At 43.8% G+C, this 23,082-nt stretch overlaps 3 protein-coding genes across 5 annotated transcripts; 2 read left to right on the plus strand and 1 right to left on the minus strand.

Annotated features, from left to right (window-relative positions):
- Nucleotides 1-3,849: 3,849 nt before the first annotated feature.
- On the plus strand, nt 3,850-6,035 carry gtf3ab (general transcription factor IIIA, b). Its single transcript, XM_069703627.1, is given in 10 exon segments — nt 3,850-3,979; nt 4,129-4,226; nt 4,319-4,415; nt 4,512-4,561; nt 4,563-4,598; nt 4,688-4,761; nt 4,834-4,914; nt 5,024-5,256; nt 5,631-5,684; nt 5,797-6,035. Coding segments are annotated over 10 exon segments (975 nt in total). The 5' UTR covers nt 3,850-3,865; the 3' UTR covers nt 5,935-6,035.
- Nucleotides 6,036-6,143: 108 nt separating this feature from the next.
- On the minus strand, nt 6,144-17,857 carry lnx2a (ligand of numb-protein X 2a). 3 transcript variants are annotated; one of them, XM_069703623.1, is made up of 11 exons: nt 17,726-17,857; nt 14,849-15,408; nt 11,569-11,804; nt 11,318-11,455; nt 10,910-11,109; nt 9,759-10,172; nt 9,481-9,654; nt 8,921-9,098; nt 8,594-8,819; nt 8,028-8,186; nt 6,144-6,915 (listed from the first exon to the last, which is right to left on the minus strand). In XM_069703623.1, exons 2-11 carry the CDS (start codon nt 15,250-15,252, stop codon nt 6,780-6,782), a joined length of 2,265 nt encoding a protein of 754 aa, XP_069559724.1. In that variant the 5' UTR covers nt 15,253-15,408; nt 17,726-17,857; the 3' UTR covers nt 6,144-6,779. The 3 variants fall into 3 exon arrangements, with proteins under 3 accessions (XP_069559724.1, XP_069559725.1, XP_069559726.1); XM_069703624.1 differs by lacking the exon at nt 17,726-17,857 and adding an exon at nt 16,294-16,749; XM_069703625.1 differs by lacking the exon at nt 17,726-17,857 and adding an exon at nt 16,290-16,749.
- A 1,079-nt stretch (nt 17,858-18,936) lies between these two features.
- Nucleotides 18,937-21,916, plus strand: LOC138623859 (protein POLR1D). Its single transcript, XM_069703628.1, has 3 exons — nt 18,937-19,074; nt 19,479-19,553; nt 21,302-21,916. The coding sequence occupies exons 1-3, from the start codon at nt 19,049-19,051 to the stop codon at nt 21,639-21,641; spliced, it is 441 nt and encodes a 146-aa protein (XP_069559729.1). The 5' UTR covers nt 18,937-19,048; the 3' UTR covers nt 21,642-21,916.
- The last annotated feature ends 1,166 nt before the right edge of the window (nt 21,917-23,082 follow it).

Genomic DNA, 23,082 nt, shown 5'->3' on the forward strand with positions numbered 1-23,082 from the left:
TTTAAAGCAGCTCAGGAATGTCTACTATGTAAACTGTGTTCTATAGAAATACAGAGACTTTCTGATAAAATGGTTCACCCTTAGACAAATGACATTGATATGTATGTGGTCATGCCTGTGTGTGTGTGTGTGTGTGTGCGTGCGCGCGCGTGTGTGTGTGTGGTTACTGCTTGATGTGTGCTGTTTAATCAGCAGAGGCTGAATGGCTGGCTGGTTATGTGACAAATAGGTTATCTCATCCCACCTCAGTACTTTACCCAATATTTACACAAATTAGGACGAGTTTACTGAGATAGGGTCGGCAGCAGGGAGGAGGAGGCCAACGACGGATCAGTCCAGGCGACTACTAATTTCATTTCTGCTGGGGCATCACTTGAATTTTTTTTTTGAAAGACAAAAAAAACGGAAACAAATTGAGGATTGATGAAATTTGTAAAGTGAATAAAGCCTGTATTTAAAAAGAGGAAAAGACATAAAATGAACAAAGGTGGCAACCCTGAGAGCTCAACCTGCACAGGTTGTCTTTGTTCACCTTCATTACCCTGTAGACCTGAGGTCAGGGAATTCAGACACGGGCCTTATCAGGACAAGAGTAATAAGTGTCCAACAACCTAAAGAGATAAAACCAGGAGAAACATACGGAAAAACAAAATGCAATCAATCATTGAGACGGATGGCAGTCAAAGCCCTTGCTATTGATTAGCAAGGTCTGGATTTAGTTTGTAGTGTTTAGATAAGGGAAACGTATCCATACATTTTTGTATATTATCGGCCTTTACTTTCACATTTGGGGGAATTGTGGAATAAAAATTATTCATATAGTATTTTTCCTGCCAAAAATAGCCCGGTTTTTAATCTTCTCAGTTTTCATGAATCTGTAGTGTTGGATGCTTTTTCCTTCCATGATTTCCATTAAAAAAAAAAAATCTACAGTGGGTTCTTTTGTGTGTGTGTGTGTGTGTGTGTGTGTGTGTGTGTGTGTGTGTGTGTGTGTGTGTGTGTGTGTGTGTGTGTGTGTGTGTGTGTGTGTGTGTGTTCTCACAGACACACCAGAGCGTCATGTCCGGCACTGACTCATGGAAGTTACTGATTGAAGAAAGAAAAAGTAAACGGGAGGGAGGAGGGCAGAAATACGAGGCTTGTGGATAAAAGCTGTGGAGCACTATGAACTCCTTAATCACACACGTTTGACACACACAGATTGAGTGTGTCAGCCCACCGAGCAGCTCGGAGCAGCTGTATCGACCCGGGGCGTTACATATTAACCACACGCACACAAACAGTAGATAATTGGACACAGACAAGAGTTTTGTGCGGAACTGTTGCATACAGCATAAAGAGCATATATAACATTTCACAACTATCCTTCCCAGTTTACCTGAGTCACACCGAGTGGAACTGAGTCAAAGATATTTTTAGTTTATGTCCCCAAGATATTTGTGTTTAAGATTTCTTTTACAAAGCGCTGAGAAATTTCAGCATTTATCTATTTCCATAAACAATGTCTTGATCACGTTGTGTAATCCACAGTCCTCAGAGGCAACTTTATGTTGAACCACTGAAAAAATGTCCCTGTAAGACGTGCTGGCCGTGTGAATAATTTACAGTCACAGAGACATTAAATCTGGGAGGTGATGTCACTGTAACTCAAATAAAAGTATAGACTTTAGTTGTTTTATTTATCTATGGCCTATATTGTTTTTGCATCTTTGTGTGAATTAGTGCTTTTATTTAGATTTTATTTCACATTTTGTGTATGCAAATAGCGTACAAATATATATATCTTAAGCTATAATTTGTGCTTCCCGTGTGGATGGTTCATTGATGGACAGGCACATGCCTGTACGTAAATGTGAGATGCGCACGTGCATAAACACATTGTGAAATTAGAGGTTCAACCATATCAATAAAAGCCTTATTTTAATTTTGATGGGTCTTTCAAGCAGATAATGTTGCCATGACATTAAAATGCCATGATGTTAACAACAGGGAAATAATGAGCCACATTTTTAAATATTTTAAATAAAAACGAACGGAAAATCCTGGATAATGAGAAATTAGAGGGTCCCACAATATCTACAAGCACGTCAGTTTAATTTTGCTGGGCGTCCTGAGGAGAGGATCAGAGTGTACCCCCACCCCACCATCCCTCATGTTCTAGTTCTTAAAGAAAAGAGGCCTTCATATTTGTGACTGTGATGCAAGTGTGGGTGTGACGGTGTGTGTTTGGGAAAGGCCTGAAGGCTTTACAAAGGCACAGGAAAATCCCACCGCAGGCCAATCAGAGCGCCTGCTGTATCTGTATGTGCGATAGGTGGGGTGAGAGTCTGTGTGGTTATCAGAGACTGGTGTAGGCATGGTTATATCTGTGGATGTTGGGCCAGCTGTATTGATCCCTCCCCTGAGAGCACAGGTGGTGGTGGTGGTGGTGGTGGTTGCGGGGGCCGGATGGGAAAGAGGAGGCGGTTGATAACAGTGTCAACTGACCCAGGTATGCTTGTAGCTGAAGCGTGGGAGGGCACTGAGGTAACGCCCAACAGGCTCTCAATAGGCCTTGTTCACAGAAGTCAGTCAAAGGTTTCACATGAGAGCATGGCATGGGCACAGAGGGTGATCTGTAATGTTTAGACAAGCAGATAGCATTATTGGATTGTCAGTGACTCTGACTTTTTTTTTTTTTTTTTAAAAGCCTTAAAATTCTGGCCCCATTTTATTTAAATCTTTATTATCTTTGACAAAAAGCAGATTTTTTTTTTTCCTCTTGGAACATTAGATTTATAAAGAACAACCACATCCTTGTTTTATTTAATGCAGTTTGTTGCTACAGACTTACTTGGTCTGGTGGTATGATGCTTAATGTTCGCAAACTTTAAATACATTTAGCTCCATAATGGACAAATTATGACTTTTCTCTACATGTGCCACTGTTACACAATGATTTAACATTTACCTGTTGAAAAACTGACAAGGTGTCGCCTTCAGCTGATTCGTATAATGTTTAATATTTGATTTTCTGCTTTATTTAAATTAGTTTTGGCACTTATACTGCCTTAAAGCAAATTTATGTCACTTTTAAAAGAAGAAAAACACGTTCTCACGCTTACAAATGAAAAGTTGAACTCACAGCAATAAAATGCATCAATAGTGCAATTAAGTTTGTAAAATGTGTCATTTTCTTCTAACAAACTGCAGCTTTAAAGAAAGAAGAAGGCTGCTTTACTTGAAGGTTTGTGGGTTACAAAAGATCTCACTGAACACTAATTTCTAACATCAATAAATCACACCTATCAGGGAACATTATTAGAGGGTTGATAAGATTAAGATTAGAGGAGTAAATTCAATATGTGTGTGTGTGTGTGATTAATGGAGACAGACAGTCGCCGTCCTCCCAGCCATGTGCGCCACACAGCAGATCAGCAGATAGGGACGCATACTGCACGGAGCCTGGATGACATTTTTAAAGCCTGTATCAATCACTGTGGAGGAAAGACTCCCGCACGTTTATAATGTTTGAGTATCAATGGACTCACCATTAAACTGCGGGGTCTAAATCATTTTCTAAGCATGTTGAATCACCTGTCACAATCCAACACAGCAGGTACTGTGCACATATCATCTGAAAGGTTTAAAAAACATTTTGTTTGTCATCGTTCTCTAAAAAAAAAAAAGACTCTGTAAAATGTTTGATAAAGTTTAATACTTTGACATTTCCACGTGGTAATACACCCCCTTTCTTCCTTAATTGGTACGTTCCAATAAGATAAATTAAGCACAGGGGGAGTTGGTGGATGTAGGTTACTAATTGTGCTGCACCTTCATTGCAAGTTTTGTCTGTAACCACAACACCACACATCTTGTATTAAAGATGGGGGAGCGGTTGCAAAGTCAAAGAAGTTATGTCTGCTCTTTTATTTTTTGTAAAGCTACATTCAGTAAGTCATGGAAGCTGGAGGCTCACCTTTGCAAACACACAGGATTGGTAAGTGGCTGTGAACAGCTAGAAGCCAGGTGAATAAGTGCGTACACAGGACATGAGGGGGACCCAGTTAACACCCTGCAACAGTTGCTATTGTGTTTGATGGCTGGTAAATGTTGTTGAGTTTATGTCAACTGTTTCCCTGATGCTAGAAACCCTTCTCCTGTGAGAACTGTGACAAGAGCTTTTGTACTCGATATCAGCTCACCAGACATGAGCTCAGTCACGGCGGGGGAAAAAAATCACACAAGTAAGCTCCTGTGGAAAAGTAAAATGTAATCTTCTCGGTGTTTCTCATGCTGCTTCTGATCACTTTGAACTGCTACCTGCTCTGTTCTCCAGGAGTCTGGCTGACGGATGCTCCGAGGCCTTTGTCACAAATGCCAGCATGAAGAACCACATGGCTCGAGTCCACCAGCACCAGGAGAAGCCATACCAGGTAACCAACCTTTGGTATATCTTTTTTATTTGTTTATTTAGCAGGTCTTTGATATTTTGTTATTCTGGGTTGCTTTTGCTCTTCTTATTCTTTCAGTGTAACCATCAGGGCTGTGGAAAGGATTTCCACAAGAGGAACCAACTGAAAGCACGTGTGTGAGCACCAAGATATCCTGCCTTTTCAGTGAGTGGCTACAACAGCTGACGCAAGACTGACATTTTTGCACGTCTTTGTCCCGCTCAAATCTCAACTTTGCTCTTCTTTCCGTGCAGTTGTACTTTCAAAGGATGCACAAAAGAATTTCCCACCCTTGGAAAACTGAAACGCCACGAGAAAGTGCATAAAGGTTGGTTGGTAATGAGAGTTTTTAGTTTTGTTTTTACGGTGTTAAACTAAAATGCTTGTCTTTCTGCTGCAGGTTATCCTTGTGAGACTGAAGCGTCTCTTTTCGTGGGAAAAACATGGACAGGACATCTGAAGCACAGAAATGACCACGGAGGTATAAATGTAATGCTGGGCAGCACTCAAGTCTGTTGCGTTGCATACATGGTTACTCATGAGCTGCTGAATCACAGTCTCTGTATTTTAATTGCTTCTTTTGTTCTCAGTCAAGTTGTCGTGCGGAGTGTGCAAAAAGTCCTTCACCAATGGATGGTTCTTGCGTGTGCATGAGCTGCATGTCCACTCTGGGGAGAAGAGGACGTTTTTGTGCCCCAAAGAAGGCTGTGACAAAAAGTTCACGCGTCGCTTCAACTTGGAGAATCATGTACTGGGAGACCATGAGGGCAAGAAGCCTTTTAGCTGTGCCTTTGCCGGCTGTGGGAAGAGCTTTGCCATGAAGGTAAAGTAACAAACTATTTTCTTAAACTAGAGGTATCCAGCAATGCTGATACTTTAGGTTTTATGTCTTTTTTTTTTCTTGAAGAGTACAGTTTGCTGCAGGCCCAATACAACCATGGGTGAAATGTTAAACTATTTTCAATTAAAGTGAACATTATCCTGAGTAACACGTGCTGCTTAGCAATGCGTTTTTCAGTGTTGAGCAGCACAAACTAAATTCTGGTTACCTTCATTATAGAGTTTTTAAATGGCAATTATATAGCTAAAAAAACAACAACAGCAAATGTACAACTAAATGACGTGTTGACATTTTGGGTGATTCGGTTAAATTGCTGATACTGTAGGTAGTTGGTAACTCGTATCATTGTTAATCAGGAAAGCCTGTGGCGACATGGAGTGGTGCATGACCCAGCAAGGAGAAAGCTGAAGGTAAAGTGTCCTTGTTGCCTTTTTTTTTTTTTTTTTTCTATAGGAAATGTGACTCTTCTCCCTTCTGTCCTTGTATATGATGCATGGTTTTATTTCTCTGCTCCCCTTTCAGAAATTGTATCCTAAAAAGAAACAGCCCTGGCGGATGGCGCTGCGGGTCAAACTGGCAGCTGCAGCTAATCAAAGGGAGACCAGCAAGCTTGCTGCAAAGCTGCGCAATACCAGTTTAGATGACGACAACAAATCCTGAGGTGCATTATAAATACCTGGATGTTCATTAATGGCGAGACAAATCACATTTCTGTTGATGTACTTTCTTTATGCCCGTGTGAATAAAGCCTTAATGATAAAGCCCAATTCTTTCTACACCCGTTTAAATCTAAGCCTCAAACATGCTTAAGTGCCCTCAACACTCCAGTCCAACTTGCAAAGTGTAAAAGCACACTGCAGAGTCATTAATCCTCGGAAGGAAATGTTTATTAACCAAACAGAACACACATTCACACACATGTATAAAACTCCAGCTGATGGGACAGCTGGTTGTCATGGTGATGAGGCCTAAGGGCAGTGGAGCCCCCAGGGTGCGGCAGGTTTCTAATAAGGCCTGAGGCTTATTCAGCTGGATACAGCGCTGGTGTTGCAGAGCATCTTGATTTAAAGTGATTAGCGGTCGTTATCCTTGATGATGGAGGATCACGGTCTAAAATATTTTATCTCTGCCTGCAACGATGCATCCACCTGAATGCAGCCCTGGTTTCTACAACTGCCTGGTGAGGTGAATACAGCACAGATCGCCTGTTAACAGTTGCAGTACCATTCTCCCCTGCTTGGAGTGAAGACAACATGACCATATGAACACAGCAGTGTGTTTGTGAGTGCAGTCTGTCGAGTGACGTGGCACGATCTGGATCAGTTCCCACCTGGTCAGGACAGGCTTGGTCCTGCTGGGTCTACAACAGTTCTGGATGCTTTTGGTCCTGGATTAAGCCCGGTATGGAGCGATGTACATTAGCGTGTACCAGTTCACTTTGGCCAAGGTCGTTCCCGATATAGAACATTCAGCGTAGTACGCAGCCTGCTGCTGACAGAGCCCGGCTATACCAGGCTGCCAGGCCAGGAGACCACGGTAAGCGCCACCCGGCTGCGCTGCTCTTTCAGCATGGGCACCAGCGCTGAGTGGCTCATTCCTGCTGTCGACAGGCCGTTGACTGCGACTATCATGTCACCACACCTGCGACCACACAGAGACAAGTCAGTAGGGACTTTAAATGGGACCTGAGAGGTTGTTAACGTGAAGTTCAAATAGCATGTTATTATGAAGCGTCATAATAACCTGCAGCTGAAGTGACTGCAATAATCTGCATATTAATCTGTAATTAAGATAATTAGTGGCAGGTTTGCAGCTTCTTTTAAGAAAAAGACTCCTGAAGTGGAACCCAGTGCAACATGTGTGGCTCATGGATGTACGTTTTTTGGACAACGACAGAGATTTAAAGCTCAAGACTTCTGAAGCTGAGGCTACACAGTTCTTGTTAGTAGAAAATGTATTATTGATATTGGTCTTTTCATCAGATTTATTTGCACGAGGAAAAATATCAAATATCAGCAGATTTATCTTCAAATCACTGAGAACCGAATGGCCTCTGTTTCTTAATATTGTCTTACTGCTGAGACGGAGAAGCTACAGAGAGAGGAAGGTTTAGTGGAGAAAATCCTGGTGGTTTAACCTCAGGTCAGTTGTGGGAACATTAAATTTAAGATAAATGCTATCTTTGCGTGAATACCCAGAGAGCCAACGTGTCTAATAAATGCCTCTACCTTTGAACTGCAGAACAGGGTTTATCAAATTTTGTAATACTTACAATAGATGTTAATCTTAATGATTTATAATTATATATGTTGTGCACACAGACGAGGTCAAACAGTATTGATTTTTTTTATTGGTTGTTAATTGCATCACAACAATGGATAAGATAGTGATGACACAGCAAAAAGGCCATGCCTGTAGAGCTTGGTATACAAAAAGAGGACAGTAAATGCTGCGAATCTTTGCCCACTAAGCTTCCGAAAAAATTTCCCCTCGGGGATTAGTAAAGTAACTACCTAACCTAACCTAACCTTCCTGCTAAGCTGCTAAACAACTGTAAGACGTTTAATTTTTTTTTTTATTGAAGTTTTAAGATGCTAAAAAAGGATCTGAAGTGAAAATGTTTTGTTTTGTTCTTGTATCTGCCTAATATCATCACGCCACTCTCATCTATCACGCGGATTTATCTTCCAGCCAATGCACCACGACATCACTGCTAACACAAGCCACTGATAGTGATGTGAAGACCAACTCACTTGAGGCGGCCGTCATAGTACGCAGGTGTGCCGAGGACGATGGTCTTGATAAAGAACGCCTGGTTGCCGTGGCTTTCCTCGTAACCCCCGACGATGCTAAAGCCCCAGCTGCCGGGGTGACTCCTACGCAGGACAATCTCATGACTACTGTGCAGGTAGCTGCAAGAAGGGAGAGGAGAGTGAGGGACGGCTGGACAGACAGACAGATGAAGTGAGAATAGTTGCAACATCCAATGACATCTAACCAGATGTTCAAAGAAAATATTCTAAATGACAATTTTTGATGATAAATGTCCCACCTTATACTGTCCAGTCGGGAAAAAAAGGAAAAAAGAAAGAAGTCTCTGCATTAGCTTGAAGCAGGTGAGGAACAGCGGACTCTCAGGACACGGTTAAACATGTGTAAATGTAAATGTATGTTAAACATGTTTCACATGCAACATACAATCCCAGATTCAGACATCTGGTCTCGGCACTGCGTCTAAGCAACACATCTCAAAAACACATTCATAGCCAGAACTCTGTTATTCTAACTTTGTAATTCCTCCTCTCCTCTGCATACTCACCTGGGCAGGCCCAGCCACATGACCCACGATGGCGACCAGTTGGCATCAAAGTCACTGTCATGAGTGTGAGGCAGCAGCTCGTCGTGGTCGTGCTCTTCCACCATGCTCACCTCCAGCACCCGCAGCTGCACTGAGGGCGACGCAGCGCTGGCCTTCAAGGTGCCCACGGCCTCACTGTGGCTCAGGTACGTCAAGTCCTGCCCGTTTATACTCAGCAGGACGTCACCTTAAAGAAGGGAGTGAGAAGATGAAGTGCTTTCTGATGGGGAATATTTGTGATCTGACTGTATGCGCCTGGTTATGGACATTTTCCGAGTGAGCGTTCACCTCTTTTGATTCGTCCGTCCCTCGACAAGCAGCCATGTGGTTGGACGCTCGTCACAAAGATTGGCAGCTCCCCGCTCTTACTGCCCCGCCCTCCTGCGACAGTCATGCCCAGAGACTCAAGAGGTTCCTTCTTCACAGTGATGTGTTTCTCCTTACAGGTCACACACTGGGACAGGTCCTGGGAGTAGTCACAAGACGACAACACACACGCGCACACACACACACACACACACACACACACACACACACACACACACACACACACACACACACACACACACACACACACACACACACACACACACACACACACACAGGATCTGTGTTAATACAACAAAACGTGTCTATTTGCAGATAAATGTCCTTGTCCACTTTGGAAATCATTGTTTTCAATTCTCAGTTCTGGTTTTAATCTCATAAAATTCCACAAAGTACGGTAATAATGACTTTTATTTTCAATCAGACTTCACAATGTGAAGATTAAACTAAAAATGCCACCATTTGCATGTTGGTGGTACAAAAACTCAAAACGCACACAAACATGTAAGAAATGTTCTCACTCTATGGGTGCTGGTGCGGGACAGGTTTATGGGCACAGGACTCGGGGTGGAGCTGTGGTTAGGCAGGAAGTGATCAAGGCAGTAGAGGTCTCTGGTGGAGCTTGATTTTGGCGGTGGGGGTGGAGTTGGTTTGCTGGGTCGGCCAATCAGCAGGTGGACTCGCTCCCCACTGGCCTGGAAACACAAGAGTCGGTGCTTTAGAGACAAATCTGAAGTTACAAAATTCCTCTTCTGTCCCTGTCTGTCATACCAAAAGAGATCTTTATGACCAAATGCACCTGTATGATCTGAGCCGCCTGCTCAGGGGTGCCGTGGCGTAGGTCCTGCTCGTTGACTGCCAAAACGCGGTCGTTACTCCGCAGTCTGCCATCCTTCGCTGCCAGGCCTCCCTCCAATAGATCCAACACAAACACTCCTGACTCATCCGTCCGCCGCACCAGCTTGATGCCGAGCTGCTCCGAGGAGTCTCGCTTATGTAGGGTGATTCTCAGTGTGGCGGGGCTGGACGGGGTGCCTTCAGGGGTGGAGCACGGGGCGTGGGGCACCGCCGGGGTGGAGGAGGAAGAGGAGGGAGGTGCCCGGGAGGCGCAGCGACGCTCCCTCAGCACCGTCAGCTGCAGGGTGGTGCAGGGGCGTGCCAGGGTGGAGCGAGCAAAGCTGTGTGGCACGTTACTGATGTCCACATTGTTCACCTTGGGAGAGAGAGGCATCAAACAAGACGTTGGGATATTAGCCTTTTTTTTGTGAGTCGTGTTTGTGTCCACCTGACAAATGTAAAGCCAGTATTCATTCTCTTTTAACTCCTTTTTAGTCGCCATCATCTCCTGAGAAATATGTCTCTTTAGCAGTAAAAGACTTTCACTTTCTTCACCAGCTGGTCGCTGACTTGTGTGTGTCTTTTGTGGTGCTGAAAGTGAGTTTAAATCAGATCTTTCTTGCTAAAAACAGCCGCGACTTGAAGTGTCGACGATGAGAGCAGTGAGAGTGAACAAGTTGCAGCCTTGAAACCAATACGAGGTAAATCCTGCTAAAGTGCTCAGTAGTTTTGAAGTAAACTGCCAAATCAAGTGATAATTCTCTGTGGATTTCTCACGATGAAAAACTCCATTGCAAATACAAGGGACATGATGATTTGCTAAATTAAAAGAATTTAGATGAAATCAGGTGATAATCTCTGAAATGTTTTTCAAAAAATTTCCACAAATGAATATACTAAACTTTATTAAACCGCATCGTATATGCTGATACCATGACCAACCTTAACATCAATCTTGGGAGAAAACAATCACTAATTGCTAAAGTGAAGCTCTAAAGTAGCCAAAAGGACACTTATTATTGTTCCTCTCTTGTAAATGACACAGGATGTTTGGTAAATTATAAACTTCTTCATCAAATATCCCCTGAAAACACTAAAAACTAAATCTCTCACCTGTAGTATCTGATCCCCAGCCAGCAGCCTGCCGTCTCGTGCGATGACGCCATCTCGGTACACTTCCTGAATCACGATGTTGATGAGAGGCGTCTCGTTTCCACCGACGATGCTGATTCCCAGCTCAACGTATGGGTTCGCTCGGTGGACCTCTATGGCAGTTATCTCTCCTTCAGGGAGGGAGGGCAACTTCACACAGCCTAATGGGACACGGCAATCACGTTACACAGTTGCATTTCACAACACAATTCCCACATCTTTCTAATCATCGGTATGAAGTTGCCTGAATGTGATATCCTTTTACAGCTCTTGCACTTGCAAGGAAACTAAGCTGCAGTATTTCACTATCTCAGATCTCTAATGTGCAGCACTGTGAGAAGATGTTCAAGTGAAGGAATGATGTCATACCCTCCTCAGCAGACAGAGGTGGGGATTCAGGGCAGTCCCAGCCCGAGGAGGTGGAGCTAACAGAGCGGAGGAGATGGATGCAAGGATTACTGAGGGGCCGCTTCACCCTGGGAACCACACACTCCAACCCTACCACACCTAAAGACAGAAGGACATGCAGAAATGGACGCCGAGTCTATTAAGATTTTGTTTTAAACCTAATTGACAATTTAAATCTCTTCACTCAGGACAAGGCCAGTGGATCGACTCACTGTCTTCTTCAGTGCTTTCCTCAAAGGCGGGGTTGTCGTGCCCGGCATCGTCCGTCCACACAGGTCCGTTGCCGCAGGCAGGATTAGGTCCGGGGGGCGGCGAGGGCGTGCGGTCCCTCAGGTCTGTCTGTGGGGAGTGGGGCGATCTGGGGGGGCTAGTCACCATCGCTCGCTCATCCCCACTCTCACATCGAGGGCCGTCCACACTCGTCTGCTGACACCGCGTCCCAGGACACCTTTCACCAAGCAACAGGTGTCAGTTTGTTAGTCCATCTGACGTGTAAAGAAAATCAGGTTCAGCTTCAGTTCATTTGATTTAATGCTCGTTTGATCCCATCAACTCCTCTTGTAGTTCGCAACGTCCACAAGGGAGGTGCAGGGTGAAGGGTCGGGAGCAGCTGGGAGGAATTCAGTGTGCTCAGAAAAAAAAAAAAAAAATGCCGTTTTTGTCAGAAAAGTCTCAACATTCGGTAGTTAGGCTGCAGCACTGTCACACAGCTTTTTCATTCAATTCCCCAGTTTTTGTAGAGGCTACTTCAACATTTCAGTATAGTACTTTCAAAATCAAAGCGGCAGGAGCCGAGATGTCAGGACTTTTAGTCCCTTGTATGGGTGACGCTTCAGAAATGCGCTTTCAATAATTCAAACTAATAGTGCGTGCCATTAAACTTGCTGTAAAAGCCCAAGTCTGTCAGACATCCCCAGTTTGACACTGGCTTTTTGTTATACATTTAAAGTCTGATTACATAATATTCTACTGTGTATTTTAAACAGTTACATAAAGCCACAGGAGACTTTACGTAACTGTTTGCACTGGTTTTGTAATACTCCTCATGACCAGTAAAATTATCAGGTGTAAGAGAGGTAAAGTGCCCCTTCAAGCCTGTTTAAAAAAAATAACTATGTGAAATAATTGGCTAAAATATCAAATAACTTTTAAGCGAACACAAAGTCCTTGAAGCTCTCAGAGGAATGGTACTTCTATGCTAAGTGGGCATCTTCATCTGCTAAGTAATATCACATCATATAATAAAACCCTTTAGACCACTTATAAGTCACAAAATAGTAAAAAAATAAATAATAAAAAAAAAGGCCTCTTAGGAATTTCCCAGAGGCCAAGGTGATTTTTATTTTTGCTTATTTTGCCCGATTTATACTTTAGACCACAAAGATATTCAATTGACAAAGGCATAAAGGACAGAAAGGCAGCAAATTCTCACATTTGGGAAGTTGAAATCAGAGAAGATTGCATTATTTTTGTTAATTTATAAACTACTTAATTGATTGGATAGTGAGGTTCAAGTTAGTTTCAAAACGTTCAGCCACTTCAAACTGCTCTTTCCATGAAAGAGCCCCATAAATAGAAACTCTTGAGTGAAAAACTAAAATAAAGACATAAAGACAGACTCAAGGGATCAATGTGGTCTCACCCTTAACTGATTCTGAAGTATTTACTGTGAGTAGCAGCAATAAGGTGACTGAATTATTTAACTGCTTCTGCTCTTCCTTCCTTGGCTCCCTAGAAAAACAGGATATTACTGTCCCATCCTACTTTAAGCTTTCAACGTTCAACACCAAAAACACTCAGCAACAGGTATTAGACTGCCGTGTGGCCTTGTGCAATGTCCTTCCCTTTAATTAATTGTCTTTTTCACCTATCCTTGACCCATAGTGTTTTCCATTAATGTCAAGATGAACTTTTTTCTCTTTTTTTTTTACTAATACTTCCTTTACCACTTGAACAGATTCTGCTCACACGTACACGCCATCGGTAATAAAACAAACCGGCCCACCTTGACCCCCCCCCACCCCCGAGGAACATTGTCTCCTGGCACTCTCATCTTTTAATCTAATGTTCAGCGACAATCCCTAATCTTGAACATAAATAATGTTGACTGACAAAGTCACACAGACGCAGTAGACTCTTGGCTCCTGTTACTATCTTGGACCTAAGTCTGCGGGGCAGGGGAGCGGTGAGCCCACGTGGGGCTGAGGTTTAATCTTTGCTAAAGAATGTCACGTTAGCTCTCCCAGAGACCTCGTTTGATCTGCCTTACACCATCTCTCCTTGTCCTCTCGACGTAGCATGATGTGCGCAACCTTCGCTGAGACGTACTGCTCTGCTCATGGGACCGACGAAACAAGGACAATTTCAACTTGTAGCTGGGCACATCACCCTGGCTGTCATTTAGCCAAAGCCTCACTTTAAAGACATTGAAGTCGTTGCAGGACTCTCCTGTAAAAACAGCTGACTCGGTAACGCTTGTACCTGACAGCTTGTTAATGAGCTTGTTAAGAAAATCTCCTCAGCTTAACTAAGGTGTTATGTGGTCAGTGGATAACCAGTCAATAAGCCAGGGTTGAAACAATGATGGATACTTCCTTAGCACCAGACACCATCTTAAGAGACCAAAAGGAAGTCTGCTCCCCGATCAATATCTCGACCAGTCAAAGGAACATTTTAAATGCTGTTTAAATTCAAGGGCTGCTAGATGTAAAATTATATCTTTTATATGCAGAATTTAGACAACTTTACCCAAACTAACCTGGGTTCCCCTATGGGAGAGCTGATAAATAAATAGAATAAATACACACACAACAAGTCGTATTTCAGTAAAAGACATGATAGACGTGAAAGCAAGAAGGAATGCAAACCGGGAGGCAGACGGAGGATGAAATAGAGGAAAGCAGCAAGGAGAAAGGTGCCATTTTGTCACCCCGAGTCACGCTGACCTCACTTCCCGCCGTGTTGGACTCACCACAGGCCGGGGTTGCCCTTGGCTGTCTCACAGAAGAAGTGGTTGAAAAGGTCTCTGGTGTTGAAGTTGCCCAGCATGGTTGCAGAGTGAGAACATGAAGCTCCTGGTCAGCCAACCCATGACTATGTTAGGGAACCACTAATCTCCCGTCACATGACCAACAGCCCAATAATCCTGTCAGGGTCTCAGCACCTGGTCCAAATGGGCCAGAAGCCAATACGTGTAAATGGGGGAGGGGGCCCTTTAAGGTTAAGGATGGTGGGCAAGTCAAACCGATTTGGCCCATGATTTTATTGGCTTGTTGAGAAACAATCCCATCCTGATGACGGAGGAGTGCTGAAGGCTGCTTATGGTTATTAAAGAATAACCAGTACCTGGTGTCTTTGTTAATTGTCAGGCTGACTCCAACACGGCTACAAAGAAGCTGCATTAACTGTATACAGCTGGTTGTCGTGCATGCAGAGTGTGTGTCCTGCATTCATCCACCTACTGTGTCTGCATATGAGCCTGTATATCCTTACCTGTGTTTGAGGTGTGCCTCCAGATCACATCGTGGCATGCTGAGAGAGCAGACCGGCGTCAAAGGGCATGACACCGACAGCTTGTCCAGCAGCTTGTGCACCAGGATGCTGGACCTGCGGCACGCCTGCAGCTGCAGCCGCGTCCGGTCCAGAGGACAGAAGTCCCTCTCCTGGAGGAAGCTGCGCAGGCAGCGGGCGCAAAAGGTGTGTCCGCACGGCGTGTCGAGCGGCTGCACCAGCGGCTGCAGGCAGATGTGGCACACCAGGTCGTCGTCCACTTCCAGACGGTAGTTGTAAAGGTGGTTCTCCCAGCTGCGGTGGATCTGGCCACACTCTGGACACAGAACCTCCAGCGCCGGCTCCACCGGCCCGGTTAGATCCACCTCACTGCCCGGGCTGCCCATCTCTTCTCCTTCAACACAACTCAGCTTTGGCACAAATGACTCCAGTTGGGCTGCAGGGGCTGGGAAGGGGCACACACACTCCTATCCCATAAGCATCAGATGTTGAACAGGTTGCAGAGAGGACAGATGCCCCCCAGTGGCTGATGGCACATCACCCTGCAGGTCAGAGAGCAAATCAAGAGGGTTAAACAGCTGTTTCAGAGAAACAACAAGTGTCTGATTATGTGCTTGTGCATTTTTTCATGTGGCAAATGCTTTGTGCACGTGTGCCCACGTGTTTGCATGCGATCGAGAGTGGTACTGTGTGTGTGTGTGTGTGTGTGTGTGTGTGTGTGAGATTATGTATTGCTGCTCCTGTCCACTAATCTGGCAGTATAATCTCTCTTTTGCTCTCGCCTGCTCCAATCTTCCAATTCCACAGAGAGGGAATTATCTGGGATTGAAGCAGAGGGAGGACACAGATCAGAGGAAGTAGGATTGGCGAAGCAACAGAAAGGGAAAGTAGTGGGACAGAGCGATGAAGATGAGTAAGAAAGAGGAAGACGGACGAAAGAGATCAACGGGGAGTAAAAACAGAGACAAGAAAAGAAAATGAACAAGGACAGAAGAAGAAAATGAGACACGAGTAGAGGATGGGAGGGAGCAGAGATGGGTGAGGCTTTGAAAGGCATTAAAGCCCACAAAAGAGATGAAAAAAAAAAAAAAATTAAAAAAAAGCTAAGAACATGGCAGCGATTCTTTGAACACTAGATATTTTTGGCTCAGGCCATGTGCAGCAGATGCACTCAGTCTCCTCTACAACAGATAGAGAACATGCCTAAAGCGAAGTCTTGAAATATAGCACTCCACCGAGCAGAGTGTGTCCCCAGAGCTAATGCACGGAGTATGCGCCGATCCTTTCCACAATGTTTCACATCCAAAGCCACTCAGACCTTCAGCCGCTCTATTAGCCCCGGCTTCTGTGGGCCTGATGCTATCAGCAGACAGCAGAGGGCGTGCCTCTACACTCGGCGGGCCAGCCAAGCCACAGTGACTACCTGCCTCTGTTCCAGCGAGGGTCTGCTCCTGTCTCCATGACGACCTGGATCCTGTTCTGTTCAGTGGGGCTTGACATTCAGAGTGTAGCCAGAGAGGGATGCAGAGGAGCCACACAACAGATGCACTCCTCTCAGCAGGATGCTCTGCTCCTCCCTGGTACAGCCTGAAAGCTTGTCAGACGGCGATGAGAGTCCCCTCGGTTCGTTTTTTTTTTTTTTTTTTTCCGTCTCGTCTCCGTGGCTACCCATTTCTGTGTGACAACCTGTCTCCTTGGCTACCGGACCGGTAGTTACTTATTTCAGCCTCCTTTAAGTACGTGCTCCTGTCTGTGTGTGACTGGCTGCTTCTGTCTCTATCCCGCAGCTGGACATGAATTAATCATGAGGACACAAGGCTTCTCTGTTTCTATAACAAAGCTGTGACATCACCTCATCACACAGAAAACAGACTTGTAGACATGCAAGCATAAGTCTACACAAGCAAAAGCAAACTCACACGTCAAGCACAAGAGCTTTTTAGGTACCATACCCTGTGAATAGTCTTTATCAATAAGTAAAGTCTTCAGGTTTTCACTGTGGCAGCAGTTCAGAGTCCTGGCCATGAAAAGCACTTAAATCTATTTTAAACAGAGCTGGACTCTGTGGCAACAGATTCCTTTACACAAGTACTATGAAGACTTGCAAATGCTTGTGAAATATCTCTCTTTTAATCCCAGTGTGTCGGTGTGTGTCTCTGCCTGCGAGTCCAAGGCCATGCCGTTATTGTCGTTGCACCGCTTTCTATATTAATAAATAACAGTCTTGGCCCTGCACCTGTCTCTGCACATTGTTCATTTTTCAGAAATGACAATCTAATCTCACAGCACATGACAAGCTGTAGACTACTACATGCAGGAATTAACGTTTTCAAAGAAGATGAAGTGATGTTTTAGGCCACAGATTTAAAATCTCAGGTCCTGCCGGCTTAGCCTACATTTCCATAAAACCCTATCTCGTCGTCCCTTATCTTTAAAAAAAAAAAAAAAAAAAAAAATCTAGAAAGGCTGTTAGCCACTTGCAAGACCAGGTCTGCTGCTGTTCTGCAAGGTCTGTTGCAATAGGCTGCTTTTTTCACAACAGCCAGCCATGCATTGATAACAACAAAAACTGACTGATTTCATTGGAATATGCAGCCTTTTTTTTTTTCTTCTTTTCTTTCAGTGTCATAGTCCTAATTTACCTTGGCAAAGGACCAACGGCAGTGTCATGGACACGCGGCATGTTTGGTCAAGACCGTTTTTAAAAAATCATTGCTCCCCATCTGTCTGGCTCCATCCCACCCTCCACAAGCGGAAAAGCTCCGACAGATGAAGCGACAGCGGCGGTATCAATGCAAAGCCAGCCACACACTGACACCGTTCACTGCCGGCAGTGAGTGAATGCAGATGTGATGTTACCTGCTCCGGCTGCTCCTCCGCGCCCTGCGCTCCGGCCCCGAAGAGGGGGACGATTATTAGCTGCGGGACCTCGATCACGCATTCACCGCAAAGGACCGTTCCGCAAACCCCGCACGAAAACGCCCCCGTGCCTTTGGCGGCGCTGACCCCGCCCACTGCTGTCCGTCAACGCGTGTGGGCGGGGTTTGCGGCTGTCAATCTAGAGCAGAATTAAAGGTGGCTTCTAAACCGCCTGTTTAAAAAAAAAAAAAACTAAATCCCCCCCCCCCCTCCAATAGGCTTTCTGGACCCTCAGTCGCCTCCTTTATAATTAGCCTACTATGATGCAAAATAAGTTTTCATTCGAATAAACAGAATATAAACAGAGGGATTCGTTACAGTTGTTTAGTTTTGGCTAAAAAAAAAAAAAACGTATAAAACAGACGTAAAGTTTTTCACATTTTCAACTACTTGCTTTAGTCATTATTAATAAATCATTAGTGGTGCTTTGTAGACTACTTTAGACTTTGAACTTTTGGGTTGCCGGTTCGACAAAAAAAAAGAAAGAAGAAGAGTCAAGGAGTCTCAGTCTCAAATCGAGTCTGCAGTAGTCAATGTTATTAAAAATTAATTGAAGGGTAATAAACTAATAAACAAGCGATCCTGTAGTTCTACATATTGTTAACAAGTTTTTCAATATCGGCATTGTTATATCTAGCATACTGCACTGTTCAGATGGCAGATTATCATTTTGACATACAGAAAACATAATCAAAGTGAAACAAACTTCTCAAACAATAAAGTGCACTTAGGTATAAGATTAAAAATGACCTTACGTGTTGATTTATAGTCAATAACAACACCTAATAAATACGTTTGTATTATATTAAATACAAATGGCTGTACTTACTGGTAATTACTGAAGAGACTTTTTCTTGTAGAGGAGCATTTGTAAAGCCTAATGGTGTAGTTTTATCCTTTCACTTTAAAGGAGCTGAATGAATTCACCTGTTTATTTTCGGTTTAAACTTCCCAATAAACAAACCCCGCTCATTTCTCTGGTTTTAAGTTTTAATTAAAACATTTCAACATATTTGGATCCATCGCATTATTCGTCAAGTATGAAAAATATAGGCTACTTTTTTCTTCTTTTTATTTATTTATTTATTTATTTATTGTCGGAAACGATCAGGCAATTGCTCAGGGCAGCCTAAACCACGGGGTCCTCCGTTTGAAGGACCTCGCGGAGAGGTAAACAAGAGATGTCGCGCTAATTAACATCCGACCATCGATTTTAATTGAATTAACTTTGCGTGCAACGTCGTGTAAAGTGATCAGGACGTGATGGCAGAAGATAACGAACTGGAAAGGTTGGTCGCCGTCTTCCTCAGTTCATCCTCAAGTTCATAAATAACCGCTGCTATTTGCGCGCACTACGAAGCAGGTCGGTATTTTTAGTCCAGCGGACACCGTGAGCTGTCCGGTTAAAGGTCGAGGCTGCTGATCCAGCTGCCCGGGTCCAACCGGGACACCCCCGCCGGTCCCTCTCTGGCTCCTAATGATTCACTTTCTCCTCCACAATCCCAACTGCATCACTCTTTCTTCTCTTTTCTCTCTCCCACTCAATTAACCGGTTCTCCCTTTGACTCCCCCTTGAGGTGTTGCGCCACGTTTTGTCTTCCACTGTCCCCCGTTTTGCTCCCCTTCACATGGCTCACGTTGGTCTTTTAAAAAAAAAAATATATATATTATTATTATTTGTTTGTCCATGTAGGCGCGCAGTGGAGGAGCTCCTGAAGGAGACGGACCGAGCCCGGGTGAGAGCGGAGACCATGGGCCCTGCAGGATGGTGAGCACTGTGTTTGACGTCTGTCATGTGTGGATGTCTGAATGTTACTTATCAGCTCAGCTGCGGGGCTTGTTTGGTTGTTTCTGTGGTTTAGATTAGATTTTGTTTAGAGTTGGCCTTTGCAGAGTTTGACTTGTTTCTATGATGTATTCTTAAGTAATGCGCTTGCTCAGATTATCAGTAAACTCTTGACAAAAATGGTGGTACTCTACTCGCATAAATGTATTCATGGTTGAATGAAATTGATCCATGGGAATAATAACACTCAAATCTACTCCCAGAAGACACTGAAATTAACCCTGTTTAAAACCTATGTAGTACCACTTTTTTTTTTTTTTTTTTTTAACTTTATATGATATTCATATGAGGAAAACCAGAATATTTAACAAAATAAAATGTATTGATTAAAAAACAACAACAACTATAAATTAGTATGGTGCCACTTGATGGTTGAAGCTTGATAATTTACTGTCCACAGCTTTGAGCTGATGTTTTCAGGACCATTTTAAATGACTGTCTTTGAGCTCCTTTATAGGGCCATGAATAGGATTAATTAGTGTCCTAGATTTTTAGCTGGTGCATTGCAGCCAATTCCACCTCCAATAGTCGTGTTAGGTGTTGCATTACATTTATCAAAAATTACTGCTGATGGTTAGACTTAGCCAAGAATAGCACCTAAGCAACAATGCAGCCATTAAAATGTGAAACCCCTGTTCAGAGTGAATAAGCAGGACCATAGCCAGGAATGAAAGATTTGGTAGTTGTAAATCCAAATCCCAGAGTTTAGGCCAATAAATCTTGTTTTTTTTATGATTCATATCAGAAATGACATAAGGAGGTGTCTAAATTCTATTTTAAAGCCCCAAATGGAATAAAAGCGTTGTGGATAATTACTAAATCATTTATTTATGTATATTGTGATAATTTAATACCGAAATTAACCTTTAAAAATACCCACTACTTTTCAGTTTAGTTTTTTTTTTTAATTAGTTTCACATTTATCCAAAAGGGGTTAGGGCAGAACATCCAGAGGCTCTGGCAGCCACAGGGTGTGTTTGACAACCTTTAGAGCTGATCTGTCCTGTGATGTGGTGCATGGTCAACCTCTGATCTCAGTGATGACCATCTTTTGCTCTAATGGTCAGAGAGGTAAGTGTAACACATCTAACCTGCTGCAGTGTTTCCACCATGCATCAACATGAGATCAGATCAAAAGTGGCCAGCTTTAAACTCGGTGTTCCCATCTGGCATTTCATACATCTCTAAAAGCATCTGGATTGACCACTTGTAATCACATCTCACTTCCCCACTCTGTATGCAAATGAACACGTTCTACACCACCGAAGTAAATAAGCACAAGAATACGAACAGATACACTCACTGAGCCTCATTTTACTGCGCTATCTGTACGAATAGTATGATGTATTTCGCATTTCTAAATGTCTGAACACTCCTGTAAACCTAATTCACAGCCTGAAACCTGACCTGGAGTCAGATTCATTAATTGTTCCAGCACGTCTCAGCCGCTGTGGATCAATAAACTGCACGAGGACGCAGCGGCTCTCCCACAGCTGTGGGTCTAGTGTGTGTTTGAAATTACACGATGTAAGAAAAAAAAAAGTAAACCCAGAGGAGGCTTTGGTGAAACAGGAGTCACGTACAGCCTGAGTTTTAATTGATGCACGGTGGAAACGACTCTCTGACAGTCGGATAGCTGAAACAGATGTGTTTGTTCACTCCTCTGTCAGGCTGAAGTGCCCTCTGCGGAGCACCAACAAGCGCTTCCTCCTCAACACCCTGCGCTCCACGGGCCTGCAGCGGCGCACCGGGGAGCCCAGAGCCGAAGACTCCACCACAAGGTGGCGCCCGAGGAGCGAGTCCCCGGAGAGGAGCCGCGACCGCAGCAGGACACCTCCCAGAGATCACGGGAGGAATGGAGGCCACACAGACAATAAACAGCATCACAGGAACAAAAACAAAGATAAGGAGTTGGACAGAGACAACGACAGGCGTCCAAGACACAGAGACGACAGAGACAGTAGACACACGAATGGACAGAACAGAGACAAAGAAAGACAGACTTCATGAGTAAAACACCTCTGTTTGAGGAGGAGCACTGCTTCTCTGGAGACCAACACCTCTCCAGCCAGCAGGGGAGAGAGGTGGACCTTAAAATGCTCAGATAACACAGCTGACAGAGACCTGTCCTGCTCACCTGGCTTGTTAGAAGGAAAAGACTTTAACTTTTAATTCCCGCTGATAAAAAAGGACTCAACATTTCCCTCCACAGGGATGATGAATGGCTGTTTTTTAAATGTTAGTTAACTGACTTTTGACTTCACAGTAGTTAATTCCCTCACATAGTCAGCAACTATGTTAAAATTTATTTAAATGTACTTTTTTTTCCTGTTTTTTTTTTTTTTTCAGATAAAAGTGAGTAAATAAATCATTAGGGGGCACCTACATCCTTGCTGGAAATCATTTTTAGCCAACGTTTTAGTTTTCTCCTCACACCACTCATCATCGTTTGGTCAAATTATGTTCCACCTATATTGAGGAGGCTTGGTATAAATTATAATGCCTTGACCACTCTTCTGACACTATTCACTGATCATAATGTTTACACAGGCCATGCTGCTGTAGCCGCTGGGTAAGCACATTCGATCACGTGTCCATCTGACACGTATATAAGCATATTAGAAACGGTTTTGTCTGTCAAAGGAGAAAAATAAACTTCTTTTCCTGACACTCCCAACATGCACCGAGTCCTCCCGGACGGGTGGTCTCCAGCTAAAGACCGTATGTAGGTTCATGACGCTCTAAAACCAAACAGTAACGTTACTATGATCATAATAATCCAGCGATGAAACCCGTACAGTATTTCTACATGTTCTTGTGCTTCAAGAGAGCAGATGGACATTTACTCAAGCGTTGAAAGTGTTGTAACGCTGCATTTTCCATTTGGCCTGTCTCCAGGTGTGTTTGATTTTCGTTTTATTGTTCCACAGCGTTTTATAGACAACTGACACTCTGCGGCCACGATTACCCATATAGGTCTTTTACAGCAACGTTAAACTACCTGCATCACTCCTCGCTTTGGCCATTACGCCAAAAAAAAAATCGGCCTGGAAAGTTGACTAAAATGCGTTTAACTTGCACCATGCTTCATAAAGCACGTTGTCTATGTCCACTGCGGAGAAGAGCTTCGGTTAACTGTTTCCTTCCTCTTCGAAACAATGATCAAATATAAACTCCATTAAGCCCTAGTGCAGGCGGTGTTTTGTGGGCTATAGAATTGGTTTATTTGAACTTTATTGCAGCGCTGAGTGCCCCCATTAAGATATCGTGGAAAGTGCCATATAATTGCTTGAGAAGAACTCAAGTGTAAATAGTCTGTTGATAGTCTGCGCACTATGAAGGTAAAAGCCGGGGCGTCCTGTAAAGTTGCCTGAAAATAAGGTAAATTAACACTATAGAGGGGCTCAAAGTGTTGCACGCGAGCTCGCGGGTTATATAGACACGCTCCACG

The sequence above is a fragment of the Brachyistius frenatus genome, unplaced genomic scaffold (assembly GCF_029030835.1).
Source record: "Brachyistius frenatus isolate BFR_SWC_R1_liver_20210118 unplaced genomic scaffold, ASM2903083v1 Contig_47, whole genome shotgun sequence".
NCBI classification, from domain to species: Eukaryota; Metazoa; Chordata; class Actinopteri; family Embiotocidae; genus Brachyistius; species Brachyistius frenatus.